Source organism: Canis lupus, chromosome X (genome assembly GCF_003254725.2).
Source record: "Canis lupus dingo isolate Sandy chromosome X, ASM325472v2, whole genome shotgun sequence".
NCBI classification, from domain to species: domain Eukaryota; kingdom Metazoa; phylum Chordata; class Mammalia; order Carnivora; family Canidae; genus Canis; species Canis lupus.
The window spans coordinates 4,768,256-4,785,266 of NC_064281.1; the positions used below are offsets into that span (position 1 = coordinate 4,768,256).

Here is a 17,011-nt window from a genome sequence, read left to right on the forward strand (position 1 = left end):
ATCATCGCCAAATAGCACATTGGGTGTGTGCTTCTCGGCAGCCGTCACAGTGACCTGCAGTTGAGATGCTGCTCAGGGATCTTTATCCACAAACTCCTACCAGTGGAAATGCTCCCACAGCCACGTGCTGACTGCGCGTCTTCACCATCTCGTGTTAACACGGTGCTTACAGCTTCACAGGTCTTCACATACATCTACTCACTTACATACGGATCCTCCACTATTCTCTGGGGCCGGTGCCAGTCTCGTTTCCCAACAAGCACACTGAAGCTCAGGGACATGTCCCAGTAAAGGTGAACAATTCCAAGGGGAGTCACGACCGCCCCACGGAAGGTCAGGCTTGGAAGGCCGTGAGCCTCACACATCACTATTGCAGAGGAGAACACAGCAGGTGCGTAAAGGGGAAACGTACCTTGGGGATGTCTCATAGCACACCTGGCTAAAATTGCTTCATTGTTTAAATATTTTAAAAGCACATGATTTGGGGGGGGGGGTGGTTCCCTGGGTGGCTCAGTGGTTCAGTGCTTGCCTTCGGCCCAGGGCGTGATACTGGAGACCCGGGATCGAGTCCCACGTCGGGCTCCCTGCATGGAGCCTGCTTCTCCCTCTGCCTGTGTCTCTGCCTCTCTCTCTCTCTCTCTCTCTGTGTGTGTCTCCCATGAATAAAATCTTTAAAAATAAATAAATAAATAAAATAAAACCACATGATTTAAAGGATGACTACAACTGAAAGTTCATACCCAATAATTTTATTGACAGGGCAAAATAGGGTGGTTTTTCTCTTCTTTTGATTCTTTGTCAGAGCACAGTCTGTTTACTCTGACCTGTCAAATGCAGACGGCCTACTCTCTAGCCCGACCCGGCCCCGCTCTTTCTCTCCCTACTGCAAAGATGACCTTTTCTATCCACTTCCAAACAGTGCTTGTAAAGTGTACATTGCACCCCCCTCCCCTTTTTCCTCAGCGTCATTCCATAGCACTTTCTCATCTCGCTTCCTGAAGGGGCTCACGTCCCCGGTTTTATTTCCAACTTGTGATTCCCAGCTCCACATTTTATAGTATTTTACTTTGTGCATTCAACTACTGTAAAATGATTTCCTATTGCCTAGTTTGGGGGCATAGATTTGTAGCAATTTGCCTTGTTCTCTTTTTTGTTTTTTATAGGTTCTTCCCAGAAGGCAGTTTGCTGACGTTTATAGAGTTTGGTGTATTATGGGCGAGTAAGATGTGCTTTGCATAAGGACATTCCTATCATTGTTCTCCAAGGTAATGCTGCGTAGGCTCCAGGGGCCACACCAAAATGGAGTGGGAGGTATGAATCATTTCTACTTTGATTTTTTTCAATGTATCAAAAAGGGACAAGGACATATTGTTGTGCAGCTGATAAATCCAGAAACTTTTTTTTTTTTTTCAAATGATGAGGAAGAGAATGCCCTGATTGTGTGCTGCATTCAGAGAAGGGAAGTTTTTGGGCAAACATCATGAATCCTCTGGCACTGTCAGAGAATATCAGATTGACTAAGGGCAGCCTCGGAGGAAGGAGAGAAAGGTGTCCTACAATCGTATGCAGTTGTCAAGAATGAATCATCCAGTAACTCTTCATATGGAGCCTCTCAGTAGGGGATATAAAAATAGAAGGAGACACTAAAAATCCACTCTGTCATTCTTTCTCCCTGCCAAACTGTTTCACCAAATACCAGATAGAAGAAACTCTGAAAATAGTGGCAAGATCAAGGTCTAGTGTTGGAAAGGAAATATTCCTGTGTAGAAATGTCTGGAAACTGGAAAAAAAAGAAAAAAGGCAAAATGCTTCCCTTGAGTTTGTTGATGCTTGACATAAACCTGTGAGAAGGCTTTCTGAGTCAACAAAGTTTATTGGGGTTTTACAGATACACACTTCCTGGACCTTCAAGAATACGTTAATTGAGAGACCATAGGATGCTATATGCCTGCCTTCTCTAGAGAATATATTACAGAGATTCCCATTTGAGTAGAGTTTCTGCAATTTTGCAAGTGAATTATTGTTCATATCCTCTACTGTCAGTCATAAAAGCCCACACAATAAGACATTCCTTGAATTTTAGTTAGGTGGACGTGACAGCGAGTGCAAGGGAAGGGAGAGACCGGTTTCTACACATAAATGTGTGTTTTCTCTTAGGAGCAAAGGATAATATACCAATGAATCTCTCTTCGGCTTATCTCTCAACAAATGTTGACCTACATTCTCCACCCAAGTTTCTCAAGCTCCTGAATATGGCTACATAGAAGCACCAAATTTTTCAGAGTTTTCTGATAGATTACATCCTAATTTATCTTTATCTTTTTGTCTTGTGGTTTACTTCATCCAAGAGTTGACTCCTAACTGTATGGTTGTCAGCAGATACGACATCAGATGAATGAACAGGCTTGTCTTTCATTGAGGTTATGCATGCCTCATTTTCCCGAGAGTCTCCAATTTCTTGAGGTGTGTAGAAATCCTTTTCTCAGTTATGTTGAGGACAATTCTAAGATGAGGCAGGCTAACTGCTCAACCCATCTTTGGGCATCCTGCAGTGGTCCATATTTTCTAGGTGGTTCAGCAAAGGGGAGACATCCACATAATATACTATAGGTTAACAACACATTATATTTATGAAGAAAAACGAAACAAAAGTAAAAACAAAAGTGCAAGTGCTATCGACTGAACCATTTGGGATGGTGAAAGTTGATCGTTAAAGGATTACATCGCTTAATGATTTGGAAGGGACAGATGTTCCTCTAGTATTCGTAGATGACTCAGAAATAGCTGGCAGCCAGCAGAACTGCCAGGTCACTAAATTTGAATATCTCATGTTCCCAACTTCTTTTTTTTCTTCCCAACTTCTAAATGAACCCTGACACTCTCTCATGCACTAAGTCTTTCTCCTCATCATAGACAATTGTCATCCTGATTGCTGCCATCTATATTGGGTTGAGATCAGAATTCTTCGAGGGTTTTTTTGTTTATTTGTTTTTTAGAGTAGCTGTTACCGTGAAATGATCCTGCATACCTGTTGAAAATACATATTTGGACCTAAGCCACATACTATATCTAATTCAGATATTCAGTCTTATTCCTTATTCAACTTTGGTCATGATGACAATGAGAGTGTTAATATCTGATAGTTTTCTGGGTATCTTCTTCCATGCAGACATGAAGCTGAGAACATCTCATCCACAAGTACACATCGGGGGCTCTGGGTAACCAGCACATAGGATCACAGTCACACCACAGAAGGATCTTCAGCACAATGTTGGAATATGAAAGGGATATGACTACTCAGTGTAAAAGAGGTAAGTAAATCATGGTGCCTGTGTAAACTTAAATTATTATGCAGCTGTTAAGAATTATGTTTCCAGGGACTCCTGGGTGGCCCAGTGGTTGAGCATCTGCCTTCAGCTCAGGGTGAGGTCCTGGAGTCCCAGGATTGAGTCCTGCATGAGACTCCTACAGGAAGCCTGCTTCTCCCTCTCCCTGTGTCTCTGCCTCTCTGTGTTTTTCATGAATAAATAAATACAATCTTAAAAAAGAAAAAGAATTATGTTTCCAATTCATGGGGTCATGGGTAAAGTTCAAAAACAGAATATTAATTTGGAAATACAGGCTATAGCAGTATATAGAATTAAATTTAGAAAGATATATACCTGTATATCTACATGACCTATGGACACCTCTATTTACCCACATTTACACACTTCCCCCATCACACTTAGAAAAAGAAAAGGAGGGGATGGTGGCAAAAGAGTATGAAAGGAAAAATATTCAGAATCTCAAGAGATAAGAACAAATCACTATCTCAGGTAAAGACATTACCCATTACTTTTATTTTCTTCTTTGCTTTTCAGATTTCTTTTTTTTTTAATATTTTATTTATTTATTCATGAGAGACACAGAGAGAGGGGCAGAGACATAGGCAGAGGGAGAGGTAGGTTCCCTGCTACTCCCTGCAGGGACCCGAATGCGTCTTGATCCCAGGACCCCAGGATGACAGCCTGAGCCAAAGGCAGAGGCTCAGTCACTGAATCACCCAGGCGCCTGCCTTTAAGGTTTCTAAAATAAAATTAAATATTATCTCAACTTGTAATTTTGTAAAAATCAAAAATATAGGACCGTGGTGAAACTGCAGATTTTCTGAGAAGCATGGGATAGGAGTCCAAACCTGCCTAGGATAAAGGAGCACTGCCCCAAGTAAGACACCCATAGTGTGCGGGTTTTCTGACTGATGTAACACTGGAGGCTTCAGGCGACGGGATGTGAGATTCAGCGCCTGCTTTGGCTAACGGAAAGCAGGGAAATGCAAGCCTCTAAGAATCGAGATCAGGGATAAGAGGCTTCCTCTGAAGCAAGCCCAGCGTGACCGCTGCCTCCCCAGCAAGTCCCTGTTACTTAGCGTGGAGACATGGAAGTGTCACCACGTAACTCACCCGTGGAACAATACCAGCCTGCCTCAACTGAGCCCAGGAAGTCTGGTGTATCAGAAGCAAGTGAGTCTCCTCTCCAGTGGTGATTATTCCGCAGACACATGCCACGGTGTTTTGCTACCACGGTCTTCTCTGGAAGCTACTCTTGCCATGTTGGTGAGGGAACAAAGCAGCGTTCCCTTTGGATGTGTACAAAGAAAAAATAAACTGTTAAATCCATAGCTTAAATGCACACCCAAAGAGCTCTGCTTTTACGTCATTAGTGCTATTGTGTACAGCATTCTGATTCCAAGGTGGCAGTCTAGTACGAAACTTCGATGATCTCGATTATACTTCAGCAAATGCTGCCCTCTCCGTGATGTCTGACAAATGGCCCAGTTGCCACATGGCATCCGTTTGACATGGTCACCTGGGAGACCGAAGTTAAGAAAACATCGGTGTGCCTCGTAATCAGGCACCATCATTTATCAGGAACTGATCTCCAAAGATACAGAGATGGTGGTAGTGACATTTGAGGAAAGACACTGCCCCGGATCGATTTCTGTCAGCTAAAGAAAGCAAAGATATTCATTTCTTAACTTAGATGTCTCTTTGGACCAACTGTCAGGAAAATTAGACTTCTCACGCTACCTGATAAAGATGTTTGCTCCATTTTTGGAAGTTTTAAAAATTGTGTTTAAAAATTTATTTTATTTATCTGAGAGCGAGAGCAAGAGAGCGAATGAGAGAGAAGGAGCACCAGCAGGGATGAGGGGCAGAGGGAGAGGGAGAAGCAGACTCCCCGCTGAGCAGAGAGCCTGACGTCGGTCTTGATCCCAGGACCCTGAGATCATGACCTGAGCTGAAGGCAGATGCTTAACCCACTGAGCCGCCCAAGTCCTCCCCCAATTTTTTTAAATAGCTGAGATCCTTTTCTTTCACACACACAAAAGTATATAATCTTAGAAACTTGCATATATTTTAATGCTACCATTTTGACTGCTATTAAGTTAAATCTTGGAAACTGTAAAAAGCATTTAAAATTATTTAGCTGTTGTCCTTAGGTTTTAATCCCTTTCCCCGTTAATTTCTTTCTTTCTTTCTTTCTTTCTTTCTTTCTTTCTTTCTTTCTTTCTTTCTTTCTTTCTTTCTCTCTCTCTCTCTCTCTCTCTCTTTCTTTCTTTCTTTCTTTCTTTCTTTTTAAAGATTTTATTTATTTATTCATGAGAACACACACAGAAAGAGAGAGAGAGAGAGAGGCAGAGCCGCAGGCAGAGGGAGAAGCAGGCTCCATGCAGGGAGCCCTGGGTCTCCAGGATCAAGTCCCAGGCTGAAGGCGGCACCAAACTGCTAAGCCACCCGGGCTGCCCTTTCTGTTAATTTCTGTTGTAAATATATTTTCTTATGTCTGATGATAGCACACACCTGGACAGTTTTTCTCATTGTGCTATCTCTTCTGTCCTACTTGTAAATGGTGGGCTCTCCTAACACCCCATGCACGGCCTCCATTACTCCACCAGCTGCTCCGTCTCCACATCAGTGTTATCTATCCCCATGGTCATACGTCGCCTTTGTATCGAGATGAACCCCCGTTCTTGTCAGCAGCCCTGAACTCATCTCTAAAATCCTAAGTCCAACTACCTAATTGATATCTACCCTTGGATGCCTATGAGGCAACTCAAAACTAACACGTCCAACATAAAGCTGTTGATTCTGTACTGCACACAAACATACACTCTCTCTTCCCAACTTCTCCATCTCAGTAAACAGCAGGTGAACTCACACTTACACATTTGGTTCCTGTCTTGCTGTCCCATCACACCCATTAATAGACCATATCAATAAGACTGTCCACTCCATTTTTAAATTATAGTCCAAGGGCACGTAACTGGCTCAGTCACTAAAGCGTGAGACTCTTGATCTCAGGGTTGTAAGTTTGAGCCCTATATTGGGTGTGGAGATCATTTAATAATAAAATAAAATATTTTAAAATTTAATTAATTACTAAACCTGTCCAATTTCCTTCATGCCCACCACCAACACCTTACCCCTAGCTGCCACCATCTTTCATCTTTGCAGTTATAAGACCTTCCAAGGGCTCTTCCAAGACCCACTTATCCTCCTCTACAATCCAGTAATTATTAACCAAACATTCTAAATTTTGTTATAAATTATTATTCCATCTCAAGCCCCCCCACCCCTGTGCTTCCAACCACAATTAAAACAGAAGTGAAACTCATGCCTCACATGACTTGCCTTTACCTACCTGTCCAGGCTCATTCCCCACTTCTTGTCTCTCAACCATGGTGTGTTGCACCACTGGCTGATTGTTTTCAGCTTCTCAAACATAAGGCACAAAAAAATTTCATAAAGTTGTTTTCAGGAGTAAAGACGGTGATATACATTGAGTACTAACAGCAATAGTCACATGGCCACTCAATACATTTATTTTTTCACACAGCATTCAATAAATATTAGCCAGGTAATATTAAGTATCCCATTATCTGGGATATGAACTAGCTTGTTTTAAATCATGTCATAATTAGGCAGTATTTCTGCCATGTGGGGACTGTATCCAATTTCTAAATCATCATTGCTGCCTCCAAACTGAAGCACGTCAGATAGCCAGCCCCTTCCCTTTATTCTCAAAAGTCTATAGTTTAGGGGCACCTGTTTAGCATCAGCCTTCAGCTCAGGCCGTGACCTGGGTCCTGGGATCGAGTCTCATATTCCTCCACAGGGACTCTGCTTCTCCCTCTGCCTGTGTCTCTGCCTCTCTCTTGGTGCCTCTCATGAATAAGTAAGTTTTTTTTTAAATCTTTATTTAAAAAAAAGTGTATAGCTGAAAATTACCGCTCTTGCTCATGTCTTTCGGTGAACACATATACATACACATTTATGTTGGGTATTTATCCAGGAGCGGCAATGTGGGGACACAGAGTAAACATGTGTTCAACTTTGTAGATGATGGCTTCTCAAAGTTCCTTTTTCCAAATGACATGCATACACTATTTTTTAGGTCTAGTCAAATGGTTTTCAAATTAGCTATGTTGAAAAGTAATTCTTCCAGAATATAATCCATATGACAAAATGTATTTGTATTAGCTCAAAAGATTACTATAATTATGAAGAAATGTATCAGCATAAAAATTATTATGAAGAAATGCATCAGCATAAAAATTATCTAGGAATTACAAATTACATATCACTCAGCATTTGTATTATATGTATCATTATTGGGAATATCTCATTATTTTAATTGCAACCAATTACTCCGGTTGGCATAGTCACAGCAAGCAGTATTATATATTTTAGGAATAAATTAAATATATCATCTAAGCGTTCATCGTAACACTCTGCCTTCGCATTCATTAAAGGATCAAAGTTTCCATTAATGCTCACAGGAATTTTGAATCCACATAAATATATCATTAGGCTGAAGGTGAACATCTTTAAGGTAGATTTACCAGCAGTCTGGAATGTTCAACTGATGGCTAATGTGCATTTCTACTGTTAATTTATCATGTGCAGTTATGACAGGCTGCAATATCCATGTCGACTGGACCAACTGTAAGGTTTCAGGATAACTACCCTCAGATGATATTTTGTAATGGTTTTATTGGGTTTTTATTGTTGTGAATCCAGTACTTTACTATTGATTCCCTAGGTCAATAAATTATTTTCCAGTTTCTCAAAGTAGACAAATCTATTTATTCAGCGAGAGAAGTGACCATTTTGAAAACAATTTTCAATAATAATATCCTGAGTTTTAAGACAGAGTTTCAAAGATTATAGTATAAAAGTTGAATTTAGGGGCACCTGGGTGGCTCGGTTGGTTAAGCGTCTGCCTTTGGCTCAGGTCATGATCTCGAGGTCCTGGGATTGAGTCACCCCTCATTCATGCTTTCCCTCTCACTCTGTCTCAAATAAGTAAAATCTTAAAAAAAAAAAAAAAAAAAAGTAAAAAAGTGAAAGTTGACCTTAATAATGCCATTCTGCTGGACTTTACCTACTGAAAGGAAAATCCTTAGAGTTCTCCCTCTATGGTTTGGTGCCCATAATTTACATAAATTTTGTTACTTTGTTTCATTAGTGATGTTTGTTCCTACTCTTTAAGCTGTATGCAGTACACTGCGCAGTTACTGCGTGCTTGATTCCTTGCTGCGGTTAACGTGCAGATCTGATCACTAGTTTTCACTTGGCACTTCTCCTTCATTGTTCAAGCAGACTCTAATTGCTCAAACCGCCAACGTTTAGCGAAATTCGTTGTCCTCCTGTCTTTTCCAACGGCTTTTGACTGGTTTTCTCTTGTTTGTGTCATTTCTTGTCTGGTGTTCAGTTGGGGCTCACTAATTTATACAGATTAAGAAGTAAATCCTACAGGAGCCTCTGGGTGGCTCAGCGGTTGAGCGGCCGCCTTTGGTTCAGGTTGTGATCCCGGGTCTGGGGATCAAGTCCCACATGGGCTCCCTGTGAGGAGCCTGCTTCTCCCTCTGCCTGTGTCTCTGCCTCTCTCTCTGTGTCCCTCATGAATTAATAAATAAAATATTTAAACACAAAAAGAAAGAAAGAAATCCTACAAAAATAAGAATACATTTAGTACAGGCTTAATATTGGGGGAAATGACTAATTTAGCATCATTTCCTAGAATCTGTGCTTTTCTTTCCCAGTATTGATTTAGAAGTAGGTAGAAAATAAAATCCATTTGGAACATGCACTAACCCTAACGTTAATATAACCTTCTTCTTGATACTATCCTAATCAACTGCCAACCCAAACCCAGTGTCTTCATCCAAAATATTACAGTCTGGATGGCTTATAAATAAGACATTTATTTCTCACGGTTCTAAGGCTGGAAGTCCAAGATCAAGGTATGAGCAGGTGTCTGGTGAGACCTGACTTCCTGGCTTGTAGTCTTCAGGCTGTGTCCTCTCTCTGGAGACTCTTTGTAAGGTCACTAATCCCATTCATGAAGTCTGCACCTCCTCCCTCACCTAATCACCTCCCAAAGGCTCCTACTTGCAAATACCATCCCACTGGGTTCTAATTTGCATTTTGGACACAAAATATTCAGTCTATAGCATCAAATTTTAAGCCATAAAACATGACCATGAAGGAATCAGAACACCATGGCTATATTTCTCTATGTTATTTCTTAGATGGATACAAACAATGGTATTTTATAAAAATTTGACATAAAATAGCTATTTCTAAAAGAGCTGTGAGTTCCAATACCTTGTCTTTGCATTATAAAAAGGTCCCATTTTTAAACACAAGAACCCTAGCAGTGTATAATTTGTCTTTATATCTTGGCTTTATATCTGGGGCAGGAGGTACAAGGGCTTTGAAGTCTGGCAAATATGAGCTTAAAACCAAGCTCTGATAAGAGACTTGAAGTCAATCACTTTACCTCTCTAATAGAATGGCTGCCATTCCATCCTCTGTAGGACATAGATAATACCATCAACAAAATTTGTAAAGTGCTTAAAGAGTGTGAGACAAACTGCCCTTATAAATGGTTGTACCAGTTTACCACCATCCAGTGCCATATGGGAATTCCACTGACTTCTCTCCTTCAGGCCCCATATCCAATCAGCTGGTAGGTCTTAGCGTCTGATCTGGAACGGAGGCAAGAATGGCTATGCAGTGGAAGCTCCAGGTGCCCAAGTGGGAAGTTTTGTGGCTGATGAGATGCTGCCGAGAATCTGGGAGCCTCTAGTCCACAGAGAACCCAAGGGTTGTATTTGGTTAAAGTTGGTCTTTACTCTAAGGGGGGAGGATCTTTGAATGTGTTCTTCCCTTTGGTTATCTGTTCTATCTTCACCCTTGCCTCCCTTTCTTCCTGTCTGGATTGGCACATGTCTACTGTTTCAAATCCCAGTATGGAACTTCTTTTTTCTCTATCACACTTCAGTTCTTTGTAAATTGCTGGTTCATCACAGACATAAATTTCTCCAGGAAGCTCGACTTCAACCTATCATTGACTAATGGTGTTCTGAGTGAAATCACATGTACTTAAATGAGAGACATCCATCCCTCCAATAGCTTTCAGAAATGTCTCTGTGTCTCCCATATACCTGGCATCTCAAACACAGAAGTGGCCTCCTCTTTCTTTCTCTCTCTCCCTTCCTTCCTTCCTTCCTTCTTTCTTTTTTCTTTTCTTTTCTTTCTTTCTTTCTTTCTTTCTTTCTTTCTTTCTTTCTTTCTTTCTTTCTTTCTTTCTTCTTTTTTCTTTCTTTCTTTCTTTCTTTCTTTCTTTCTTTCTTTCTTTCTTTCTTCTTCTTTTTTCTTTCTTCTTTCTTTCTTTTAGGAATGGCCTCCACTTAACAAAAATTCTGTCATTCTCTTTGCGATGTTCCCACCCTTCACCATCTTCCCCCTTCTAAGACCCCTCTCCCACCAGCCTTGGATGTTCCCCTGAATAACCCACTCTATTTGAGGACTCATGGATCATGTTTTACAGAAACAAGGCCCAACAAGACTCACTGAATGACATAAGAATGTGAGAAATAGAAAGTATACGCAGGGCTGTTTTTGCCATGACTTGAATGAACAGTGTTTACAGCTTAGTCTGTGTAGCTTCTTCCACTCCCGCCTAGAATTGGCTTCCTTTTTCTTCTTTCCTTTTTTTTAGTGAGTTTCCTCATTTCCCCAAAGACTTATTTAATCATAGATATTGTAGCACTTAATTAATTTCTATTGAGTATGGTCTCAAAATATCTCAGACTTAAATGCAGGGTCTACTGTTTTCCATCAATGACTTCCTGGCAAATATTGAGTTATTTACCCGCAGAGCAGGAAACATACACAGCCTCATTAATCTCTTCTCTGCTATCCCAAAGTCCCCCTCCTCCCAGAACTCAGTGTGAAACATATTGAGTATCCAGTCTCATATATTATTTAGAGAGTACCATTGATTTATGCAACTTTTCCTGGGTCAGAAGTCTGGTGATTCATTGGCCCCATATTCAGTTTGACTGCGGGAAGAGTAACCGTTTGTGAGAATACTATTTCTCAATGCATGAGACTGTTGTAGTGGGTTCATCTGCTTTTGGCAAAGAAGAGCTCTCTGTAGGGATAACAACCTGAAACACATGGACTACTTGGGGAATAAACTTTCCACGGGTAGGGTAATAGCTAAAAGAATTGCAGAAGCTATTAAAGCAAAAAAGCTTTCCCAAAATGAGAGATAATCCCATCACCGATGAAGAGATTTGAAAGCAATATGGATCACATCTCTGGACCTTTCAACAACAGTGATAAACAAAGGGATAAGATATAATCACAAAGAGCTCCCATTTTTAAAACCATTTTTGTATCAGACAAGTGCCTATTCCTTACTAAGAACTCCACAATGAGCTTGTATTATGATTCTCTTGCTCATGTCCTAAAATACGGACATTAGCTCATCCGTCTTCCCGAAGTTAACTGAACAATCAAATCTTGACTTACTCTCTGTATTTTCTGATGTTTAAAAATTTTTAAATAATGCTAAAATTAAGAGTTTAGAAAGAAATTTAATGCCTTTGGAACAGATAGGGTTCACAGCAGTCCAGGAATCCATTTGAGTCTTCTGCTGGGACACTGAGGAAAAAAGAAAAGTGACCAGGGCAGTCGCCCTATGAGCTTGTCGGTGTCAGCTCTTGGCAATCACTGCAATGCTATTTCCTAGAGGAGAGTCCATATCTATGATCCACTTCAGCAGAATGTAACTGGCATGACTAATATTCTTTATGGATTTAGGGATACAGCTCCCCAGAAAATGTTACATAAGCTATGTAACTACTGAGTACCAAAGGAGAAATTTTAGGAGAGACTATTCTTTATAGAGAATGTTCCCACAAGCGTTGCTCAGAGATTTCAAAAGTAAAATGAGGGCCGGGGAGTGTCCTAACGAAACAGGAAAGAATTTGAATAGTGTTGATGATCCCAGATCTTGTTTTTCTGTGTTGAATTATTAGTAACGTTTGATAATGGGTAAGATTTCAGAATCTCATTTGATAACCCAATGCGACTGATCTCTATGCTGATTTTATATTAGTAGATCTGCTTTGCCTTTGTCTATAAACATAAATATGTCACATTGTGATATTTTATACATAATGATCACTTAGTTCTGTTATGTTTGTAAAGAAGAAAGGCTCAAAGTTAATGCACAAAGCACCCAACTTTAGAAACAAAAGAAAGAAATAGTGCAGATATATTTTTTTAAGGATAATTTTACCTGTCCTCTTCCGTTTTCTATTGGCGGACTTTACAACAGAATGACTCAGTAGAGACTGTGATCTCCCACTGGGGGACCACCACTCAAGCAGCATCTGAAGTTCCTTTCCCCAGGGTTGGTCAGTTTCTTGAGAAAGGAGCTCTGGCTGTTCGGCACTTAGTGGGCAAGTGTGGAAAGGACTGAATATTTCATAATTTTGAATGTTGAATTTAACCTAATTCAGTCTTCTAGGTAGTGGAACTCTACCGTGACATAAAAACAATCAATAATCACACTGATGTACAACTTTGCAATGCCTTGGAAAACCGATGGGAAAATTATTCCCCATATAAAATCTCATGCCAAGCTGAATTATCAACCAACTGTGAATGTAAAATACAAGTATTTGCGGATTTTCAAAATCTCAATAATTTACCTTCTTTTCTGAGGGAAGTACTGAAGTGTGTGCTTTACCAAAAGAGAAAATACTGAGGGTAAAGACACAGGAATGGCAAAGACAAGAGATAAAACAAAGAAATCCAAAAAAAAAAAAAAAAAAAAAAAAAAACAAAGAAATCCCAAGAGTGATGGTGAGGAGAATAAAGTATGGAAGCTACATAGCATGTCTGGAGACCAATCCAAAGTCATACAGATTTGTTTGACTATTTTTGAGAACAACAGATGTATGCTTTTGTCAGAGAGGTTGGTGATAACTCAGTAATAGATAAATAAAATAAGCAAGCAAATAACAGGCAATTACTTCTCCAGGGAAAACCAAAGAGTTGTACAAAAGGAAACTGTTTCATTGTGTGTTATATGTTTTGGCACTGAATAATAGGTATATAGCCTTAATAATATCAACAATGTCTTTTGACTTAGCCAAAAATTGTTATATGGGGTTGGGTAGTAGGAGAAGTCTTAGAATGGAAATGATGAGAGACACAAATAAGTAACAGGTGGATAATCTCTAAAAACAAAACAAAACAAAACAAAAAAACAAAAAAAGCCCCCAGCACATCCTTGTTAAAAAAAAAAAAGAAAAAGAAAAAGAAATACCTGAAGAAACAGCTCCAGTAATTAAAAATGCATGCCTCTGGAGTTCTAGAGATAAGAGATAAGGCTCCTGGTTTTAATTACAGTATAAGCAAGATCGTTTTGTGTATACCTTTAATACACCTTTAAACACTTTTACAAGATAAAAAGGTTGACACTTCCTTGCTTTCCACAAACTCCTTCAATTTCCAACTCCTGGCTTTTCTGCCACAAGCACCCAAACTATACCTTTTATGAAATGGCCCACTGATCAGTGTAATCACTTTTGGGACCATCTGATGGTGTTTTTCTCTGACTTTGTGAAGCAGACTCCAAACTCACATTTTTTTTTTCTATTACTGCCAAAGAAATGCATACATTGTCCTATGTAAATGTAAGAGTTCGATTTCTGTAATCTTTAAAAATTTTGTGGCTAAAATTTTTAGCTTCTGGCTAAAAATCTCCCTTGAGGAACAAAATCTGTCCAAATCTGGCCAGACTGTTTCTCACCTTTCGTCTATTCCATCCCATTCTACTGTCTCCGCCTTGTCCATGTGAAGCTGTCCCCAAGCTTTTCCATATTCTGTGCCAATATTAATTTCCTTTACTCACTCTAAGAGAATGAAAAACATGGAATACACTTTTTTAAGGTTTTAATTCTTCAAGACATATTAAAAGCAACACTCCATTCACACAAGGCTGGTCAGTCCATTCTTGCTCCTCTGCCCACAATACTAGATTTCCATTCTCTCTCCCTTGCCCTCATGAATGAATCCTTAATCATATACATGTCTTCCTTTCTGAACTGAGATCCTCAAAGGTAGGAAATTTATCTTAATCACTTGATTATGTAGTGAATAAGTTAATGGACAAATGACTAGTCTACCCAATAATGTAAGGAGAGAAGAATAGATCATCCTTTCTCTCCTGCGTGCAAACTCTGCCCGGATTACTGTCTGCACAAAATATAAAAAACCAAACCGATAATGGCACAAACCAGTGTTCACAGACTGTTTTTATGAACACAGAAACAAATTAGTTCCGTTTTCAATTCTCAAAACATCCAATTTTATGGGAAAATATAATGCCATTTTAATAAGATGGTTGTCAGAGTTGAAGTAATTGTGTGTCTCAGCAGAATAAAATTGTTTCCATAATGGAAATTAAACCAAATACCACACGATGTGCATGTGTTCACTTAGACTGAACTTCCCAAAACACTTTTCTTGAGATACCATTGATGTTTTACTATTTATCTGTCTTTGCTGTATAATTACACATTATGCAGATGAAATATCAGTGATAGAAATTGTTTCTGAATGTTACAGAGAAATCGTGTAAGTTCTTCAAGTTGATCATGAACTGTTGTTCATCTTCTGGATTTGAATGTGCAGAAGGGAATGCTGAGCATTTAGTATTTGCTGTACAAAGTCTGCATGGTTACGTGGAGTTTTGTGTGTGTCCCAGTTTAGTGATTAAAACTGAATTGTTACCTTCTGTGTGTCCTTTGTTCCTTCACATTCGTGTCAATGGATGCCTCACTGACCAGAGGTGCTAGATTTCCACTTATTTTTATGTACTCAGTATCCCATACACTGCTTGTATATGCATGATCATTTTTTTAAAGATTATTTATTTATTCATGAGAGACATACAGAGAGAGAGAGAGAGAGAGACATGCAGAGACACAGGCAGAGGGAGAAGCAGGCTCCACACAGGAAGCCCGATGTGGGACTTGATCCCCGGACTCCAGGATCGCACCCTGGGCCAAAGGCAGGCGCTAAACCACTGAGCCACCCGGGCTGCCCTGCATGATCATTTTTATTTATTTATTTTACTGGGTCAATGTAGGGAAGAGAAATGCAGCCTACATGTGAACAGAACACAAATATGCCACATTACCAGTGATAAATCAGAAGTAGGAAGAACACACAATGATTTCCTTTTTTCCCTTCTTTCTATATTTTTATATGTTTCAAGATTTCTAAAGGCCAAAAACAAATCTTCTAAGGACTATCTATTCACATTGTGGCCCACAGACCTGCATCACCTGGGAGTCTGTTAGAAATGCATATATCCTTCTGTCCTGTCTCCAGAGCTACTGAATCTGGATTTGCATTTTAACAGGATCCCCAGGTATTCCACATGCACATTAAAATTTGGGAGGCACTATTCTAAAAGATTTTTTCTCACTATCTGGCAAAATGTTTGTCTCCTCCCCTCTTTAAGTAGTCTCCATGTCCAGCTTGGAGCCCAACATGGGTCTTGAACTCATGACCCTAAGATCAGGACCTGAACCGAGATCAAGAGTAGGACACTTAACTGACTGAGCCTCCCAGGCACCCTTCTCCCCATTTTTAAAATGTACTCCATAGTGCCGTTAATTTTTTTTCTTAATATAAATTTACAATATTAAGAAATACTGGGGCACCCAGGTGGCATAGTCAGTTGAGCAGCCCACTCTTGATTTCAGCTCAGGTCCTGATCTCAAGTGTTCTGAGATCAAGTCCCACATTAGGCTATGTGCTCAGGGCAGAGTCTGCTTAAGACTCTTTCTCGCCCTCCCTCTGCTCCTCCCCCACTCTCAAATAAATAAATACATACATCTTTTTTAAAATATTGAGAAATACTTGGTGAAAAATATGACTACCTTCTTTATAATGTGCTGGAAAATGTCCTCTTGTAGACAACATGGGAGGTAATGAGGAAGGGAACCATGTGGCTATCTAAGGAAGAGCCTGTGAGGAAGAGTGGACATTGCCCATGCTTTAGAAGGATATTTAAGTGTTCAGGGATCAGAACGGGCCTTCTGTGGCTCCTGGGAATGAGTAGAATGATCAAGAAGAAAAGAGTAGTAAGTCACAGAGAGACCTTTCAGAACTTTGTAAGGACACTGATGTCTACTGGCATGGAAGTGGTGAGCTATGGAAAGGTTGGCACATAGGCTGGCGGTATCTAGCTTACATGTCTGCTTTCTGCCTTTCCATCTGCAGGAGGGAAAGTCGAATCAGGAATCCACTCAAAATGTGACTGCTACACCCCAAGAGAGCAAGGATGGTGGCTTCGAGGGGGTAGTAGAGGATTGGGAGAAAAGTGATCAGACGCTGCTCATACTTGGAAGATGGATGCTGTTAAGTCTTCATGAAACACTGGAGCTGTGAAGGGTGGACAGAGCTCAAAGATGACTGCTGAGGCTTCATCTGAAGAGTTGACATAAGCTAAGGTGAAGAAGACTGCAAGGGAAGTAGTGATTTTTAGTTTTAACTTTTTGGTTAGGCATTTGAGAAGGAGTGCTGAGGCCCTCAGGTTTTGTTATGTTAGGACTAAGATGAGTATCTTCTTCTTTCTCCTGGCTGAA

At 40.1% G+C, this 17,011-nt stretch overlaps 1 protein-coding gene across 2 annotated transcripts in view; it reads right to left on the reverse strand.

The window, feature by feature from the left end:
- Positions 1 to 17,011, reverse strand: part of PNPLA4 (patatin like phospholipase domain containing 4) — a 107,606-nt gene that overhangs the window by 26,785 nt on the left and 63,810 nt on the right. The window contains exon 7 of one of the 2 annotated variants that reach the window (XM_049107660.1): positions 13,825 to 16,886. The exons of the other annotated variant lie outside the window; for it this stretch is intronic. Within the exon in view, the coding sequence (XP_048963617.1) occupies positions 16,872 to 16,886 (15 nt within the window). The 3' untranslated portion in view covers positions 13,825 to 16,871. Of the gene's footprint in view, positions 1 to 13,824; positions 16,887 to 17,011 lie in introns of those variants that run through there. 2 annotated transcript variants of the gene reach the window in all.